This window comes from Urocitellus parryii, chromosome 9 (assembly GCF_045843805.1).
Source record: "Urocitellus parryii isolate mUroPar1 chromosome 9, mUroPar1.hap1, whole genome shotgun sequence".
Lineage (NCBI taxonomy): Eukaryota > Metazoa > Chordata > Mammalia > Rodentia > Sciuridae > Urocitellus > Urocitellus parryii.
In genome coordinates, this window is record NC_135539.1 from 30,037,888 (window position 1) to 30,057,830 (window position 19,943).

At 41.2% G+C, this 19,943-nt stretch overlaps 1 protein-coding gene and 1 long non-coding RNA gene across 2 annotated transcripts in view; one reads left to right on the top strand and one right to left on the bottom strand.

Annotated features, from left to right (window-relative positions):
* Positions 1–719: 719 nt before the first annotated feature.
* LOC113199981 (uncharacterized) overlaps positions 720–19,943 on the bottom strand; it is a 41,419-nt gene continuing 22,195 nt past the window's right edge. Inside the window, exons 7-9 of the mRNA XM_026413208.2 lie at positions 5,917–6,389; positions 5,456–5,645; positions 720–1,912 (exon numbers count right to left, since the gene is read on the bottom strand). Coding sequence (XP_026268993.2) covers positions 1,071–1,912; positions 5,456–5,645; positions 5,917–6,389 — 1,505 coding nt within the window. The 3' untranslated portion in view covers positions 720–1,070. The remainder of the gene's footprint in view (positions 1,913–5,455; positions 5,646–5,916; positions 6,390–19,943) is intronic.
* On the top strand, positions 11,835–19,664 carry LOC144256897 (uncharacterized). Its single transcript, XR_013344306.1, has 3 exons — positions 11,835–12,080; positions 13,660–13,725; positions 19,575–19,664. It is a non-coding gene; the product is annotated as an uncharacterized LOC144256897 (long non-coding RNA).

Below are 19,943 nucleotides of genomic sequence, written 5' to 3' on the forward strand. Positions count from 1 at the left end.
AACAGAAAAAAATTCTTTTTCCAGTAATTACACCTTACACCACCCCAAATATATGGCTGATACATGAAGACTATCATTTAGAACTGTGGCCTAATTGGATCCTGGGATGGCATACAGGGCAGCTTCCAGAGACCAGACTGGTACTAGCATGAACCTTTCTTGTTACCCTGCTTGGAAGAAGGCAAAAAGATATTTCAGTGACTACTTAACAAAATAAAACAAACCTATCATAATATGAAGATAAAGCAGTTGGGTTTCTAGGTTTCTGGACCAGAAACACCATAAGGAAAAGTGTTTTAAGAGGCCACAGAGATTGCAGACAGGACAGACAGGATGGCTTTTTTTTTTTTTTTTTTGACAGGATGGATTTAGGATAATCAAATTGTATTTTGGAAGAAGGAAGCTGCCCAGGGAGAGTCAATTTTAATAGACTCTGGAATGGACAGGATAAGTACAACCAAAATGCAAATAAAGTTGACGAAATGATCCCAACAATAAAAAAAAAAATGTACTTAATACGTAGGGAAAAAAGCACAATGTAGACCAAAATGTAGCTTCTATACACACTCTACCATAACCTCTCATATATACATTCACAAGTAACAAAAGCTTTACTTATCCCCAACTCAAAATTTCTAAGAGCTAAACCAATAGTAATAGTTTTATAGTCAGTTTTGATAGTACGTCATTTATCACAATAATAGTCCTGAGGCATGATATGATGTTACATGTTTATTCTGAATTCAATTAAACTGTGTTCAGTGTTATCAATTCTTCACAAGTTATAACTCTGGAATATACATTGAAAGGTTAAACAGTTCTAATATTTCTTAATTATACTGGATATGCATCAGTTTATGCAGAAGGCAATGCTGGCATGGTTTGCTGGGTCCTGAAGTATGGGGAGGGGACCTCCTGCCTTTGAGTGCTGTGGAGCTGTCACTCCACAGGCATCCCTGATGGTGGGTGGAACAAAATCTATCAACAGAGTTTACTGCATCACGGGCTTCTCCCTACCATTTACGTTCTAAAGTTTACGAAAACAATAATGAAAGAGGGATACTTGACAATTATAGTACTTCTCCCTCTCCAGTGTGGACTCTTTGATGTTTAGAAAGATTTGATTTGCTACAGAAGGTTTTTCCACAATGATTACACCAATAGGGCTTTTCCCCAGTGTGGATTCTATGATGTTTATTAAAATTTGAGCTGTGGTTGAAGGCTTTCCCACACTCCTTACATTTATAGGGCTTTTCTCCAGTGTGGAGGCGCTGATGTGAACTGAGACCTGCGTGCTGGCTAAAGCTCTTTCCACACTCATTACACTGATAGGGCTTCTCCCCAGTGTGGATGCGATAGTGTCGAATGAGGCTGCCTTTACCACTGAAAGCCTTTCCACAATCTTTACACTGATAGGGCGCCTCTTCCGTGTGCATTCTCTGATGCTTAAGGAGGTCTGAGCTCTGCCCAAAGGCTTTTCCACACTTACAGTCATAGGGCCGCTCCACCAGGTGTGTTCTGTAATGGAGGGTAAGGTTTGAGCTATGGCTGAAAGCCTTCCCACACTTGGTGCACACATAAGGTTTCTCCCCAGTGTGCGTTCTCCGGTGTTTGGTAAGATTCGAGCTATTACTAAAGGCTTTCCCACACTCGGCACATATGTAACGTCTCTCTCCTGGGGTGGGTTTAGTGTGTACTGATTCTGTCCCTTTCTTGGAACCTGTGTCTTGAAGAGGGGTTTTTGCTCCTCTTTCCTTTCCAAGGTTCCCCCACTGCCTTTCTGACCTGGCCCCACACTTATTGGCAACAATCACAGGAATGATATCCCCTTTGAGTCCATCTGCATGAGACTCTTCTTCAGAACTTTTCTGCTCATCTGCTGATTCCTCATTATGGGGATCCAGTTTATAGTCTGAAACAAGAAATGGAGAAAGGATATGCTTGTTGTTTCCTATTAAGAGGAAAAAACAGTTAAAAGAGAAATAAGATCATCACACATAAGCTCCCTACCACAAGCTACAATGGTCTGATGAGTACATGAACATTTCTGCCATGAAAGCTTCATATATATATATGTATGTATGGCACAAGGTATAAACAGGAAAATAAACACATCTGAATAGGAGCAAAGGAGACGAATGATGCTCAGGCAGGAACAATGACCAAAGCTGATTAAGGAACAAAAATAACTTCAGGGAGATGAGGTTAAGCAGCAAACTCACAGAACCTGCATTCCCACAGAACCGAATATGAAAGTGATGAAGAACTTTCAGGGCATTCAGTCCCATTTACATTCATTCTGATTCCAGATCAGGACTAATATGAATGGGGGTTAACTCACCATTTAACTAATGCTGGCTATGTCTTATCATTAGTGACAATATCAGACTGAACCAATTTAAAGCATCTTGCTAGGTAGTTAACACTTCATCAAAGTAATTTTAACCATTTGTGGAAAAGGGGACTATGAGAAATGCACTCTGAAAAACAGGCTCTTGTGGAGAACTGTTATCCCTCCATGGAACCCATTTCTCTCTCTCTCTCTCTTCATCCTCCTATTCACTTTTCAAAAGAAGCAATCCCTTGGCGACATTTTGAGTTACTGCATGAGCCATGAGCTATGTGTAGCACGTACATCTTACTTAACACAAATAAAAGTAACTTAATACAAGTTAAGATTTCGAAAGTAGTCTAATGAAGCAGGCTTTGAAAAACAGTTTTCTGAGGCTGGGATTGTGAGTGGTAGAGCACTCGCCTAGCACATGCAAGGCCCTGGGTTCGATCCTCAGCACCACATAAACATAAATAAATAAAGATTAAAAAAAAAAAGAAAAGAAAAACAGTTTTTTAGGGACATTTAGCTCAGGTACATTCAGCTCACTTGGTTTATTTCCTGAATTTGAGTATTTGTGTCTTTCATCACTTCTGGACAATCTCAGTCTCTCCCAACTCCATTCTCCCCTGGAACTGATGTTAAACAGAGCTGTATGGCCTGCCTACTCCCCACTACTCTCAGCGCCTTCCATCTCTTCTTTCCATGCAGCATTTCAAGTAACTTTCTCAGTTTACCCCTCAGTCCACTAATCATCTCTTTAACTGTTTAAAACAGCCACTGTGTTCATTTTATTGACCACAGTTTTCATGTTCAGAAACTCTATTGTTTTTAATCAAAGCTGCCTGTTTATCCCTCCCCCAACAGCTTCTTACTATCTTGAGATTGCAATGATTTGTATTAATTTATTTGAAACCAACTTATAAAGTGATTTACATCGATGTTCCATTATCACAGATAATTGAGCTTTAATTTTCCTTCTGTTTGTGTCTACTGACTCTTATTCTCCAGTGGGTATTTCATAATTTTATAACTTTTATTTCTTAGAAAGGCTTTATCCCCCCCAACTCTCACTCTAAATAACTGTACAGCCTGGAATAGTCTAGAATTTGCTGGAATACACGGTCTGTGGCTTCACATTTGCTCTGTCACGTACTGAGAACCAAGGCTTATGTTAACTTCTTGGCTTGGAGGTTTCTGTACCATTCAGGTAAAATAAAGTCAGATCTCCTACTAAGGTAGCTGTCTAGGGTTCCAATGTCTCTGGGTATGCTTCTATCTCTACTTAGATTGGCAAACTTCGGTTCTGGATCCCATGCTAGTAGGATCGTTCTTTGGGCCTAACAAGACTTTTCACAGTTAGCAAGGCTTTCAGAAACTTCCTTTCCCTCAGGAGGGCTCAAGAACCTGTCTTTTCTCCCCATTTGGACACTAAAACCTGAGCCTGCTACTGGCTCTGATAATCCTTCCTCTCAACCTCTCCTCTGGGTAGCACTACCAAGTGACTATGCCAAGAGAAACAGAAAATAAAACTAACCATTATGGCTATCTATAACTTTAAGTAGTCTAGAAACTCCCAGAAGGCTCCAAATGACTACAGAGAAGAATTGGCATTAACCATTTAAATTTAGCCAGACAATTCCTTTTTTTTTTTTTTTTTTTTAACTTTTCCCAGAGAATATGATTAACAGAGATCAAAACTCTGTTTCCAGCCAGGCATGGTGGTGCGCACCCATAACCCCAGTGGCTTAGGAGGCTGAGGCGGAGGATCACAAGTTCAAGGCCAGCCTCAGCAACTTAGTGAGGCCCTGTCTCAAAATAAAATATAAAAAAAGGACTGGGGATTTGTTAGTGGTTAAGCACCCCTGAGTTCAATCCCTAATATAGAAACAAACAAAAACCCCACCCCTGTTTCTAAGATGGAATTCCATGTGTGTGGGACATGGTAACATCTCATGGAGATTTCTGAGGGCTATGGACTCTGCTCATGAAAGCACAACATACACATGATTAGCGATTACACCACCTACACTTGAGCAAAGCCCTGGTGGACTATAAGATCTGGAATAATGTCCCATGTTTTCATAAACATAACTAAACATTAAATATTTTAAGATTTAGTTGTAATTCTTTTAGGAAATGATAGTATGAGCATAGAAACCATTAGTATGAAATAACAAAGGGGAAAACCATCTATAGTGTCTAAGACTGTTCTGTAAACTATGATCTGTGGATTTGAGCAGGGAAGTACAGCTACCCCAATACAGCTGTGACCTGCTAGCTTCAGAAAGGAGGCTGCCGGTTATCTTCCATTCACTCTTTCCCAATCCATTGTTTCTTGCTCTGTACCCGAAAGAAACTAACTGCTAGAGGACTGTACAACTGTCTTGTTTGTCCTGATCTGGCTGCCAGGGGTGTCTAGGGAACACTAGCAGAAGATGTGTGGGCAAGAGCAGCGTCAAACTGGGGTATTTATTCCCTTTGCTCTCTATCTGATGACAGGGTCTGCAGCCATAGCTCCTACCAAGTGACCTCCCTCCTCCCTCAACCAAGGCTACAGCTCTCATCAGACTCTGGTGACAGGTCCTCTTTCTCGATCCTTTAGGCTCATAGAGAGTAATACCCTCCTCCCTTAAATGGTACTGGGGACTGAACCCTGGGGAGCTTAACCACTGAGCTACATTCCTATCCCTGGTCCTTTTTACTTTTTTTTTTTTTGACAAGGTTTGCTTAGTTGCCCAGACTGGCCCTGAACTTATAATCTTCCTGCCTCAACCTCTTGATAGTTGGGTTATTACAGGCATGCACCACCACATCTGGTGATAATAATACCTTTACATTGCTGTCTAGGGTGCTCTACCCGTCATTGGCTGTCCACACCTCTGTAAAGTCCTTTATCTAACTCATTTCACTTGGCCTTTAAGAGTGTGCCATCTGTTCCCACACCAGGACCCTGGTGATACAGTTAAATGTGGGGAAGAAAGGAAACTACTTTGCTTAGTTAGCCTGCTAGTCAAGTCAATCCAGGAGTCACTACACACCAGGAGTCACTACACACCATAAATTATGGATCCTTCTCCTTCTTCAACTATGAAGGCCAGGGCCCTGTGAGATGGTGCTCACCTTGACTTTTTCTTGGATCCTGAGTGTAATCCTGCTCCTCACCAGTCTCTTGGATATACAGAGGCCCCCAGGATTCATACTTGGGACTGGTCTCCACAGACTGTGTCTGCATGCTGCTCAGGGATGCCTTGGCACTTCCTGAAGATGATGTCTTCTCCCACACTTGTTTCTGTTCATTTGGAGTTGAAACCTAGAAACAGTAAAAAATGGCTGGGTTTGTGCACAGCTCATTTTAGAATGAAATATCTCAGGGAAAAACTAGGGAAAGAAAAGAAAAACATCCATCCTACTGGATCCTCAAGATTAAAGGTAGTTTAGGACAAGAGAAGAAAACTTACAAGGAAAATGGTCCAACTCACAGTAATTCTACCCAGCTAATTTGGTTGAATGGACAAATCCGTGTTCCTGCAGGGAATGCTATGCTTTTAATATCTGAAATTTAAAAAGCCCCCCTTCCCTACCTGCAGTGCTGGTTCATCCAGTTCTCGCTCCAGATCTTCCAGGAGAGTGACGGCCTCTTCGGCACTCTCTGGGCAATGGTCCTGCACCCAGGCCTGAAGTTCCTGGGGCAGGATGGTCAGGAACTGCTCCAGCACCAGCAACTCCAGGATCTGCTCCTTGGTATGGATCTCCGGCCTCAGCCACTCACAGCAGAGCACCCGGAGCTGGCTCAGGGCCTCCCGGGGCCCAGGGGTGTCATGGTACCCAAACTGCCTAAAGCGTTGACGGAACATCTCCAGGCTGGGAAGGCACTTCCCTTTCTCTTCTTCATCCTCGACTTTCACAGTCACAGGCCCCACCTGATCCTGAGGGGGCCTGGGGCCCAGAACTGTGGCCATGCCCACCACCTTGGTCATCATACAGACTCCAGAAATGGCTTCTCTAGGGCAGGCTTTGTGGAGCAGGAGTTTCGGTTCTTTTGGGTTTCTGGTTCCTTAGGGCCACACGTTAAACCTATGAAAATACGGTCATCATAAAATCACCAAATGAAAAAGTGACTTTTTTGTTTGTTTTTATCGACATACTTTTAGTATAGGAAATTGCAGAAATTATGACCAAAATTATTATTCAAAATGATTCTGGAGTCAGCTTTGATAGCCTACTTTGATTTTACTGTGTTGTGTCTCTACCTTCCTAAAAAGTGCTGTGTGGCATAATTTTAAAATCAGATTAATTTGCTCCAAAAACTGTTTCACAATCTTACAACTAGAGATACCTTAGTTTCTGAACATTCAACAAGCTATCTAGTGGTCAAATACTGTCTGTTTGAACCTAAGACATTTATTTAACTTGAACATTAAAAATTTACTAGTCAAGGGCTGGGTTTGTGGCTCAATGGTAGAGCACCTGCTTAGTATGAGGCACTGGGTTCAATCCTCACACCACATAAAATAAAATAAAGTTATTGTTTCTATCTATATAGAAATATATATTTTTTAAATTTAGTAGTCAAATAACTGGGTTTGTTGGCATAACCAGGTATGAGGTTGGAATTAATTAACATACAATAATGAAGTGTAATTAAAGACATAATTTTGAGCTTCATTTTAAGTAGGGCATATGCAAGTTTTAAAATGTCTTTCGCTTTTTAACAGAAAGGCAGGTGGAATGACAGAGAATAGACTAAAAGTGACATGTATTCTTATTGTGATATTTATTTTGACAAAATGTCACTCAAAATAGAGGAAACAAAAAAAAAATGCTTATAGTAAGGCTGGAGTTGTAGCTCAGTGGTAGAGCATTTGCCTAGTATCTATGAAGCACTGGGTTCGATCGTCAGCATTGCTTAAAAATAAAATAAAGTACTGTGTGCATCTGTAACTAAAATATTTTTTAAAATGTTTAAAGTATCTTTTCTTTTAAATTTTAAATACTCTAAATCTTTCAGGCTATTGACACATGTGAATACCAACACACAAGTAATAACATAATCACTTCGATTCTCTTCATTTGCCATGAAGTCTATTCATTCAATATCTGAATACCTGTCATGCGGATGGTGCTAGGGCTGCAGTGGGCAAGTACAACACACACCCCACCCTCTGGGAGCTTTCAAACTTTTATAATAGGGGAGATGGTAAATAAATAGACAAGAGAATCAGTCTATAATTACTGGCACTTATTAAGCATATTTTAGAAAAAAATACATAAATTAATCAAAGTCTTATATTTGTGACTGATCTTCCTGTTTTCAATTTTTTTTTTTTAAAGAGAGAGTGAGAGAGACAAAGGAACAGAGAGAGAGAGAGAGAGAGAGAGAGAGAGAGAGAGAGAGAATTTTAACATTTATTTATTTTTCTTAGTTCTTGGAGGACACAACATCTTCGTTTTTTGTATGTGGTGCTGAGGATCGAACCCGGGCCGCACGCACACTAGGCGAGCGCGCTACCGCTTGAGCCACATCCCCAGCCCCCTGTTTTCAAATCTTAAGCAGCATCTTTCAAGACATCTAGGCATCCTATGTTGAATATGGCTATCTAGAAGAGCAAAATTCTGCCAGTCCTAAAAAAGAGAAATACTTAAAATACCTACATGAAATTACACTGATAATATCTGTAAAGACTGTAAAGAGGATCTATAAATACTTTATAAAACCTGAAGGAGGACTTGTAGTACATCTCGACCTAGCACATTAAAACACCAAACTAAGCTAGTTTTGTACATGCATCAATCTCCCTGGATCTGGCTTGCCAGCACCTCGAGGTATAAAAAGTGATAAATATGTGCATAGTACAAACATAACAAGGGAAAAAGACCAAAACTTAATTAACAGTGACATTGCTGGGTTATGTAATGATAGAGAATTTCAAGATTCTTTTCTTGTTTGGATTTCCAAATTTTTAAAAAAGAATATATATTACTTCTTTCGTAATCAAAAAATCTTTAAAGGTATTACAAATAGTCCTTTGACAAACTAAATAGTTTTTATTGCTGGTGCTGTGTGGAGAAGGTTTGTATTTATGAAATTAATGTTGGTGGAATGCTTAGCAATAGAATCACAAACATCAGCAAGAAGCTCAAAACATGAGAAGGGAAACTACGGCATAGCAAGAAAAACATACAGCACTATTTCATAACCAAAGCCAATCATCCAAATAAAGGATTCTCTGGCTAAATTTGAGGCTAGGAAATAAGGGTTAGCCAACACCAAACAAGACTTTTAGCTTTTGTTTAAATTATGGAACGTCTTAGGATATTTTCAATGCTACCACTTTCCCCAAATACTCCAAAATAGGAAAATGCCATTCTCCATCTTCAGGAACTACCAATGAATAATCAGTTTGGGAAATGAAAGCCAACAGTCTTTAAAAATTTGTAGAAAAGATGAATATGGAGAGTTTGTGGTATCCTTTGATATAGTAAGAAAAATTTAACCAGCCAAGAAACTTATTTATTTCTATGGTAAGAGAAATCAAACTAAGGATTCTCTACCACTAAGCTACATCCTCAGCCCTTTTTATTTATTTTAAAATTTTGAGATAGGGCCTTGTTGTTGCTCAGTCTGGCCTTGAACTTGCTATTCTACTGTCTTCCAAGTCACTAGGGTTATGGGCGTGGCTGCTGTATCCCAGCTGAGGAATGTTATTTTTAAATAATCAAAGTATTTTTAATACTAAAAAAGAACTACTTGGATCTGGGGTGTGAACTAGCTTGGGAAGTACCCTACAGTTGAGGGTAAGGCTGAAGAATCTCTGAAGAAGTCACTGAGCAGCAGAAAGCTCAAGTGATAAGTTGTAGCTGAAGGTAAGACAATATAAAGTGGAAAGAGAACAGGAGCTTTAGTTTACTATGTAAACTATTCACTGAGGAGTGAATAGAATGGGAGTCTAGCACACGTCTGGTATATAACAGATGCTCAATAAAGTGGAGTGGAGACTGAGGCACGAGGATTGCTTAAGCCAGAGTTTGGGGCTAGCCTGGGAAATAGAAGAAGACCCTGTCTCTTAAAACAAAAGATTTTGTGGAGTGTATGAATGAATGAACTGGACTTAAAATTAACTACAATGCTCCCTTAGTGAGGTAAAAACAGCTCTAGGTTTGAAACCAGTACAGACCAAGAACATACTGTGCCTAGAGAAAAGATCATGTCCTACCCAGATTCTTTCCTCATGAACCCTGGATGAAGCAATCTAGCACTGAACAAGGCAGCCTGGCTCTGATTCATTTTTTAAATAAATAAATAAACACACACACACACACACACACAGAGTTGTAGATGAACACAATATTCTTATTTTGTTTATTTAGTTTTTTTTTTTTTTAATTTTATATGGTGCTGGGGATTGAACCCAGTGCCTCATGCTTGCTAGGCAAGCACTCTGTCACTGAGCCCCAGCCCCCCTGACTCATTTGTCCCCAAGGACAGTTGTTTCCCTCATGTTAGACAACTTGCCCTGGTCAATTTAGCTTGCAGACTTTTAAGATTGTAACTCTTTCTCTCTCTTTTTGGTACTGGGAATTGAACCCAGGGGCACTTAACCATTGAGCCACATCCCCAACCCCCACACCCTGTTTTGTTTTTTTTTTTTTTTGGTACCAGGGATTGAACTCAGAGGCACTCAACCCCTAAGCCACATTCCCAGCCCTATTTTATATTTTATTTAGAGACAGGGTCTCATTGAGTTGCTTATCACCTCACTGTTGCTGAGGCTGGCTTTGAACTCAGCATTCTCTAGCCTCAGCCTCTCAAGCTGCTGGGATTACTGCACCTGCCACCATGCCCAGCCTCATACACTTAGGTTTTTTATTAAAAACACAAATCCTGAAGCATCCTAAGAGATGCCATTAGATGTTCTGACAGAGTGGACCAGCTTCAGCACCTTCACACTGGTCTCCGTCTGCACCTAGTATAGCCACCTAGTATAGCCACCGAATCACCCAAGTGCAGGACTACTAGAAAAACTGAGGCGGAGGAGAAGTGCCATCTAATCTCCCGGAATAAAGCGCCATGATTGTGCTCGACAGACAGAATCACAATTGGCCCTCTATCTCTCCACTAGGTCTCATCACTCCTCTCCTTATTCTCTATGTTCCACTAAGATCTAATAATCATGTAGGATTCTGTTTCATTCCTGTCTCAGCTTACTAATTAATTCAGAAAAACGTGCACAATCTTAGTAATAAGAAAAGAACTGTCCCAGATGTGGTGATGCATGCCTGTAATAGGAGCTCACTGAGACTGAGGCTGAGGCAGGAGAATTACAAATTCAAAGTAAGCAGGAACAACAGTGAGTGCACGCTAAAAAAAAAAAAAAAAAGTGGGGGGAGGGGAGAAGAGAAAGGCAAATTAAAGCCTCAACGAAATGGTTCCACGGACGTTGGAATCTTCAATGGCAAGAATTTTAAACATTTAAAAATTGGTTAATAAACTGTCTTGACATTATTATTTTTTCCCTCCCTGAAGCAAACCAGTAATTTAACACTTGGTCACGCGGAGTTTGTGTAAAGATTCATTTTGGGATGCTCTCCTGGTCTTGGCACTCGAGTTTTTCTTAAAGTGTATATTAACTCAAAAAGCAAGTGAAGAGAAAACAAAGGCTCACACAACTCACATGGTCTTCAACTACAGTGAAATTTTGTTTGTAGCTACCTAGATTGTTTCCTCTCCACCGTGGTTTTTATCCCCCGGTCCACAGTACTTAAACTTTTCCTTATATAGCATGGCTTTCCAAATCTCTCTCCCCCGCCAAATCACCTCTCTTTACACCCTACTTATAATCGGTCCTCTAAAAAACGTTTCCAAACCGGACCAGATCTCCGTTGTGCGTAAGCTTTCCAACCTGAGCGCAGCCCGAAGGAGCTGGGCACGGCCCGCGGCTGCCAAGATGCCGCTTCCCACAGGAGGTTCCCACCCATCAGACGTTACTTATAACAATGAGCCCCGAGTTCAGACCTAATTGAGAGCCACGGAAGGAAGGGCGGGCAGCCCCAGGCCGACTAACGAACGGCTCGGCTCCAGAGAGCACAAAAGAAAGCTCCTCTGGGGCGCAGAGGAGACAAGGTTTCATTTGTTAAAGCCCCAGGGGGTGGAAAAGCCATTCCAGAGAGCAGGCGCCTCCATCAGCACGGGCTGGGCAGGGACCGGGGCTCCTCCCCACAGCCCCGCTAGGGCCAGTCAGAGATTCCCGGAGACCACAGCCGCTAAGTCAGTCCCCCTGTCCCTCCCTAAACCTGGCCACCGACCCCTCCCCACCCGCCGCGATAACCGGGGACCAACAGGCTCACCGTGAGTCTCAGCCGCTCCGGGCGCGGGGAGACCGCTCGGCGGGCCGCGGGACGGCGCAGCCGGAAGTGCGTCAGAGCCCCGCCCCCGCGGGAGTTGCTGCGGGGCCGCGTGGCCCCTCTAGGAATTCGGGAAACTTCTTGATGCCCTGGTTAAGGAACGTTTGGAGAAGCGGAATCGCCCTTAAAGGAGATTAAGGCCTTCGGGAGTCAGACAGCTTTCTGCCCGTTTCTACCCGGACGGACCGACCAGGCGATCGCTTCGTCGGGTTTCCAGCATAGCTCCCGACGCCCTGGGACGAGGGTTGGGGGGCAATACCAGCTGAGCGCGGTGACCTAGGGCCCCTCGCGGACTGCAGCGCCGGGTTCTCTTGTGTTGCCTCAGGCCCATCACCACGTTTAGGTACCTGGGCCCGTGAAGCGGGAGGTACAGATACCACTTGCAGATGCGGGTCATGGTGTCAGTCCGAAGTGGCCGTGTGCATTTGCGGGTCCTAACCTTCCCCTGCAGAAATAAATCAGGGGCTGCGCTTCTCTGGGTGTTGCAGGACTTGATAAGGAGGTCTTTGCTTGTCTTTTCCCCTATGGTCTTGTGCAGCTGCAGGTTCCCAGACTGAAGATGCTGTTTTCGACCTCAGTCCCCCCCAACCCAGCATCCCTTAGAGAGACTGCTTTTGTCTGGTGTTGCAAAAGTCACATATGTTGAGGGACAGGAACATGAATGCATGCCTGAGCACGAAATTCCCTGTCCATATATATCATAAATTTAGATATTCCCCCTCGATGTTTTCTAGTATCATTTTTAAAAAATTATTTTCAAAAGCATAAAAATATTTTAAAAAATGACATAATAGTCAAAATTAGTCTCATTTTCCTCATTCCGTCATGGACTTCCCACTCCTTACCAAATTATTTTGCAGTAAACCTCTGACATAATTATCATTTCCTTAGAATTTTTGAAATAAAGCCAATCTTTCAGCATTGGTCAGATGTCTGAGACTGGCCTGTCTTAGGTGCCATATCCTAAGGGGAGCGTTTACAAGCTAGTGGTCATCCAAAGATTACATTAGCAAATCTAAAGATGTGAGGCCTGAACACCATGCATTCATCCTAAGAGAACTTGCAGAATTTGTCTTTATTCCTTGTCATAGAAAACAAGGTGGGGAATGCCTTCAGGTTGCCTTAGTTTCAGCTGTGAGAGTTATATAGCATAGTTATAAAGCAATGTTAGTTTTCAAGTACTGGTGAAGTGCTGTCATTTGGAAATATAGTTTGTTTTATGAGATCCCAGAAGGTAGGATGAGACCAATGAATAGAAATAATGGAAGTATTCAATAAAAGGAAAAACATTCTTTTAGGGTTGTTGAAAAGTGAAGACGTGTCCTCCAACATCCTATGCCATTCTGAAGAATGGGAGAGCACTTAGGTGATGGGTATGGAGGTTTTATACAGTGAATTGTTGGGCTAGATAAATTTCAACATCTTTTTTCTATCGTTTGCCCAGATCATATTAACTTTTTCCCTTCTCTCCAACTTTTTCATAATACTTATTTACCACTGCCATTCCCTCCATACACCTCCTTTGAGTCCTTACCATGGGCCAGGTACTTTTAGGCATTTTGTTAATTCTTTCTTGCTGCATAAAAGATTACCCTAAAATTTAATACCTTAACACAATGATTGTTTTAATTTTTTCCACATCACCTCACAAAGATACAGATTGGCTGGCCTGTTCTGCTTTCCATGGTGTCACTTGAGCAGCGATGGCTGCCAATTGGTGCTGGGCCAGAGACTGGAAACTCAGCTGGGAATATTGGCCTGGGGGCTTGGCCCCTCCACTTCACTGCTTGGGTCTTTTTGTGGCTTGATGACTAGATTCCCCAAAAGGAGCATTTTAAGAGGGTAGGACTTGTAGATGCCTTAATTTCAGTGGGAGTTATACAGCATGATTTCTACCATTTTTTGTTTTGTTTTTATAACAGTTACTTGCCCAGAATCAAGGGGAAGAAAAGTGGATTATCTCTTGGTCACGCTGCAAGAGTGATAATGTAAGCATCTTTGGAAACAATGGACTACACACATTTATCTCCATTACTTTATGAAATATTAATACCATGAAATATTATAATCTTGAGAACACTTACCCCTGTGAAATATTAAAATTTTCCATTTTAAAGATCAGAAAACTTGGACCCAGAAAAGTACCTTTTCCAATGTCATACAACTAATTGGTGGGAGAGTCAAGATTCAAACATTTATTTATTTATTTATTTATTTATTTTTGCATTACAATTCTTAATTATACAATAATTTATCATATCTGTGATTATATATAAGGTATGTTGACATCAAATTCACATCTTTATACATGTATTTTGTATAATGATGAGGGTCTCCTTTCACCATCCATGCTATTCTCCTTCTCCCTCCCTTCCCTCCCACCCCTATTCCCTATCTAGAGGTAATCTTCCTCCCTTGCTCTCCCTCCCAACACCATTTTGAGTCATCCCCCTTATCAGAGAAGACATTAGGCAAGATTCAAACTTTTTTGAGCTGGGGATCAAATCCAGGGCATCATGTGTGTTAGGCAAGTGCTCTACTACTGAGCTACCTCCCCAGCCCTCAAGAGATTTTTTAAAAAGTCATTAAAAATTATTTCAATGTTATCCATCTAAATCGTACTGTATTAAAATGAGTTAATATAAGCAGGTGTGGTGGTGCACTCTTGTAATCCCAGCATTTAGGAGGCTGAGGCAGGAGGATTGCAAGTTCAAGGCCAGCCTCAGCAACTCAGCAAGACCCTCCATAACTTAGTGAGATCCTGTCTCAAACTAAAAAATAAAAAGCACTGAGGATGTACCTCAGTGGTAAAGCATCCCTGTGTTCAACCTCCAGTACCAAAAACAAAAAGTTAACTTAGGATGATCCATTGTTTCCTTCCATTAATATAACCACAACCACAAGATAAAACCCCAAAAGAGTAGACAAAGGAAAAGTTAGTAGATGTGACTTATGGCTCACTGTGATGTGTCATATGCACTTCCTCTTCAGAATGGTTTTGATTCCCAATCAGTTTATGTAGTGGCACCCCCTCCTCCACAGAAAATCTTAATTAAGCTTCTCCAGAAATCTTCACCATAATTGATCTTATGACTATCAGCAAAAGAATCTCTACAAAAGAGTTCAGTGTACTTAAGCTTCCTATTTCCTGTTGCTCTATCTTACAATTAAATTTGGCCAGGGGCCTCAAAGAGATCAGCACTCTAGGTGCTGAACATCTTTTACTAATTTTTCACAAACATTTGTGGAATATATATATATATTATATATATATATATATATATATATATATAATATATATATATATTATGTATATACACACACACATACATATATATACACATACACATATTCTGTACATGTACAGCTCTATACATAGTTATATATTGTAACTATATATGTATATATAGTTACAATATATATAACTATATATTACAATATTTAACTATATATATTGTTACTATTTGTAAAGGTTTTCAAGGGAAGTGTGTCTGCAAGTACAGAGTATGATTAAAAAAAAAAAAAAAAAAAAGCATTCTTTTAAGGAGGCCTCTGGCCTTAAGCTGGAGCTTCACAGAGATGTTTACATTCCAAAGATAAGAGAAGATGTTGCTAATTGGACTTCATGGAAACAGCTGGCAGGTGGAGGGAAGAAAGGGGAGAAGCAGCTCTCCCCTTCTCAGGTGTTGTCCTTGAAGGGTAAACTTGCCCAGAGCAGTGAAAGAAAAAGCTGCTTTTGAGTGAACTTCTACAGACTGTGAACTTCTGAGCCCTACCCCTTACACACTGGGTATAAAGTTCTGAAACTGCCTGAACTCTGGGTTCAGGGGGAGTAATTGATTACAGTGAAAGCTTTACCCTCTGAACCTGGCTGCACCCAAATAAAACTGCTTCCTGCTGTCTTCAGTGTCCTGCCTCATCTGTCCCCTTCAACAATTATTAAGAACCTATAATATGCCAGGCATTGTGATAGGACATGAAAAACTTAAAATGAAAAATATACAATTCTTGGCAGATATCTAAACAAATAATTACTGATACGGGCAATGATGATTGAGAAGGCCCTAATAAATGCAGACTGAATGTCATTGTGAGTATCCACAGTCCAAGCTCTTTTTGCCCCATCCCTTCTATGCTGGCCTGGACTTCTGTTTCTGTGGCCAGGTACAATTCTAGAAAATAATTTCCTTCTTTTGGAGATGTGTAATTGCTTAAAGTTCTTTAAATGAAAGAATAAATATGCTTCCATATAATTGCAACTCACTGATCCTAGTCCTTTTATCTCACAAAATACCTCTAGTTGTGCAGGGTGTGGTGGTCCCAGTGGCTTGGGAGGCTGAGACAGGAGAGTCTTGAGTTCAAAGCCAGCCTCAGCAACAGTGAGGTGCTAAGCAACTCAGTGTAGGCCCTGTCCCTAAATAAAATACAAAATAGGTCTGGGGATGTGGCTCAGTGGCTGAGTGCCCCTGGGCTCAATCCCTGGTATCCCTCCCAAAACAAAACAAAACCTCTAGTTGTTCTTGTTAGCCCTTTAAAATAGTTGAAAAATAATCACATGTGTTTGTCCTAAAACTTGCCTAGAGGTAGGAGTTTTATGATTAAGCCTAGAAGCTGCTTCTGAATCCTGGAGCATAAAATGTGGTGCCTGGGGACCTGAACTCCCTTAAATGACATCTGGACAGTCCCACTTTACTTGCTGAACATTGCTCCATTCTCTGTTGTCTTGGGAGATTATTGTAGCTTGACAAAAGAAGTCAGATTCCTGTGCCCTTTGTAGCAGAAATCCAAAAGGGGGAAAAACTACCCGTGTTCAATGCTGTCCCTGACTCCCTTCCTCCTTTTCCAGCATGGTCATGTTTTTCTCTAAAATGGTTCTTTTCTCAGTTTTCCTTGCTCATTTCTTCCACATTTATTTTTGCTGCCATCAGCAGGCTTGCCCAGTAGGGGGTGATCAAAACTTGATTTTTCTTAGATCACAGCCAGGCAAGCTTCCCTTCTATTGCAACTCTGAACACTTTCCTATCTTCTTCCTAGAAAGAGTTCACAGATACAGTATGCTGGAATGCTGCAAAGACATTTGCCAAAGAAAATGAAAAGAGAATAAAACTAGAGTTAGACAACTATAAAAAAAAAATTGGGCTGGGGTTGTGGCTCAGCGGTAGAGCACTCGCCTCACACATGCAAGACCCTGGGTTCCATCTTCAGCACCACATTAAAAAAAAAATAAGTGAAATAAAGGTATTGTGTCCAGCTACAACTAAAAAATAAAATACTAAAAGAAAAAATTATTGAGTCCTTGTTAGAGTACAGCAAGGAACACCTAATTTGGGGATTGATACCAATAGGGACCACTGAAATGGGATTTTTGCAGTAAAAGGCAGAGATTGGGCCTTACTCCAAATACAGCATTGGCAAGTGGGAATTTATAGGATCAGAGGGCGGGGATAATTGGATGGAAAATTACTAAGAATAAACATCAGGTGTAAGAAAGATGTTTGTATATAGGTGACTCTATGACCATTGTGATTCTGCAATCTGTACAATTAGAAAAATGAGAAATTATACCCCAATGATTCAAATGTATGAATTGCCAAGATCATTGTAATGTCATGTGTAGCTAAAAAAGATAAAATATAGGAAAAAAAAAAAAGAAGGATTCTGGCTAAAGCAACCTAACAGAATTATGGACAAAGGCCAGGATATCAGACATCACCTAGGGCATGGCAGAGGATGAGGAACTCAATCAGGTATCTAGGAGATAAGATATGGAGAATGGGGGGATGGATTACAGCTAAACTGACTTAGCAGGGTTTATTGTTGAAACAGAATTTTACAAGAAGTACACAGGTGGGTCTAAAAGATTTAGTAAACTGACTAAAGTTTGGTCAAGTAAAGAATCTGTCAGAACCCTCTACCTTAGAACCAGAATTCTGTTGCCAATGAAACTTGGAAGATCTGGGTATGCAATCTAATGATCTGAAAAATGGGCACATATTATTGCCTGCTCCCACAACTTTAAAATATTTGGAGAAAGATTAATTATAGCATGCATGTGAGAGTTAACTGGCTTGGTAAAGAAACAACACTCACAAATAGTAAAGGATTTTAAATCCTCAAAACACTTTGCTATGATATTATTTCTAGTATTCTGTTGTTTTGTGTTGCTTTGGTGCTGGGGGTTGAAGGCAGGGTCTCCTACGTGAGCTCTACCAATGAGCTACACACCCAGCCCAATCTCCTTTCTGTTTTTAATGTCAATCTACCAGGGATAGATGTGGTGGCTCCATCTACCTCAATTCTTCCTTTGTTCTGCCTTCTCCCGAAAAAAGAAAGGCAATATATCCTGCCAAGACCTTTTCCTTCTGTAATAACAGTTTGCTGACTTGTTCTCTTGTTTGTGAAAAAAAACAGAAAAGGTCTGCATAACCCAAGTGAAAGGCGATCACAATGGGTACTTGGTCTAGCCCTCCCCATGCAAATTCCCTTCCTCCTCAAGGACCTCCAGCAGCACCAGACATATTTGAATATCTAAATTGCTGCCGCTCCAAATGCTTGTGTGCTTAACCATTATGCAAAGATGCTCCATAAACATAATTTGGGGTCACAGTAGTGATGGATGAAAATGGGAGCATCGTCAAGCTCATAAAGGAGGACAAGAGACAGTAGTGAAAAGAAGCTAGTTGCTGGAGCCAGATAAACTTGGCATTATTTATCTATCTATGGTACCTGGGACTGAATCCAGGGGTGTTTTACTACAGAGCTATATTTCAACCTTTTTTTTTTTCAGGGTGCTGTGCATGTGAGGCAAGTGCTCTACCAACTGAGCTATATCCCCAGCCCATATTTCAACCTTTTTAATGTTGTATTTTGAGAGGGGTCTTCGTTAAATTTCTGAGGCTGGCCTCCAATTTGCAATCCTCCTGACTCAGCCTTTCAAGTTGCTGGGGTTACAGGTGTGTGCCACCATGTCTGGCTTTATCTTAGACTTTCTATAACCCATCTATCATTGTGTGATGTATGACTTGAGTATTATTATTAAGATTGTAATGGAATAAAAGAAACTGATCATTGCTACCAAGTGAACCATGAGTATTTGGTGAATTAACGACAATGAAAGTGATGTAGCTTGTGAATTTATTATGATTCAATAAATTGTGACATTGTGGAAAGATACAAACACATGTGGTCTATGTTAAGGGCACAGCTCTTGACAAAGATTAAGCAAAGACCAAAGATTTTTTTTTATGTGTGTGTATGTGTGTGTCTGTGTGGTGCTGGGGATCAAACCCAGGACCTCACAACTGCTAAGCAAGCACTGAGTACATTTACAGCTCTTTTCATTTTGTTCTGAGATGGTCTAAATTGTATAGGATACCTTTGAACTTGTGATTCTCCTGCCTCAGCCTCCCAAGCAGCTGGGATTATAGGCATGTGCCATAATTTTTAAAAATTTGCTTTTGTCCCTTAAAACCAATGGTTTATGCTTATTCAGACATAGGGTAAGTGTCCAGAGGTGAGGAGGAGCCTGGAGGCACTAAAGAGGGAGGTCATGTGCCTCGAAGTCAGCAGGGCAGGCTGGCTGGGTCAGACCAACCAAATAGGAAGCACATTTGGATAGGTGACGTTCTTGGAAAAAATATTGAGGGACATCCGCTGAAAAGGGGTGAGGCAAGGCTGTGGGAGGCATGTGAGGTTAGGGAGCAGGAGAAACTCAGATTGTTGAGGGGCACGGAACATGGGAATCTGACAAGAGACTAGGATTGACCAAGGGCAGGGGTTAAGAATGAAGGTGGCCTAAAATTGTACGAGGTCATGTCTGCATATTTTCCTCTTGCAGCTCTCAGGGCCAGGCCCAGGAATGGAGGAAGCAGAAGAAGCTACCAGGCTTTGCACTCGACAGGACAAGAGTGAAGGAAGAGGGCTGGGGATGTGGCTCAAGCGGTAGCGTGCTCGCCTAGTGTGCGTGCGGCCCGGGTTCGATCCTCAGCACCACATACAAAAAAACGAAGATGTTGTGTCCGCCGAGAACTAAGAAAAATAAATGTTAAAAATTCTCTCTCTCTCTCTCTGTCCCTCTCACTCTTTCTCTTTAAAAAAAAAAAAAAAGAGTGAAGGAAGAGAGGTCTCGGGAGGTAAACCCTGAGCCTTATGATTCAGTGGCTCTTGGGTGCCGTGGGGACAGTGTGAGACTCTGGTCCTTTCCATG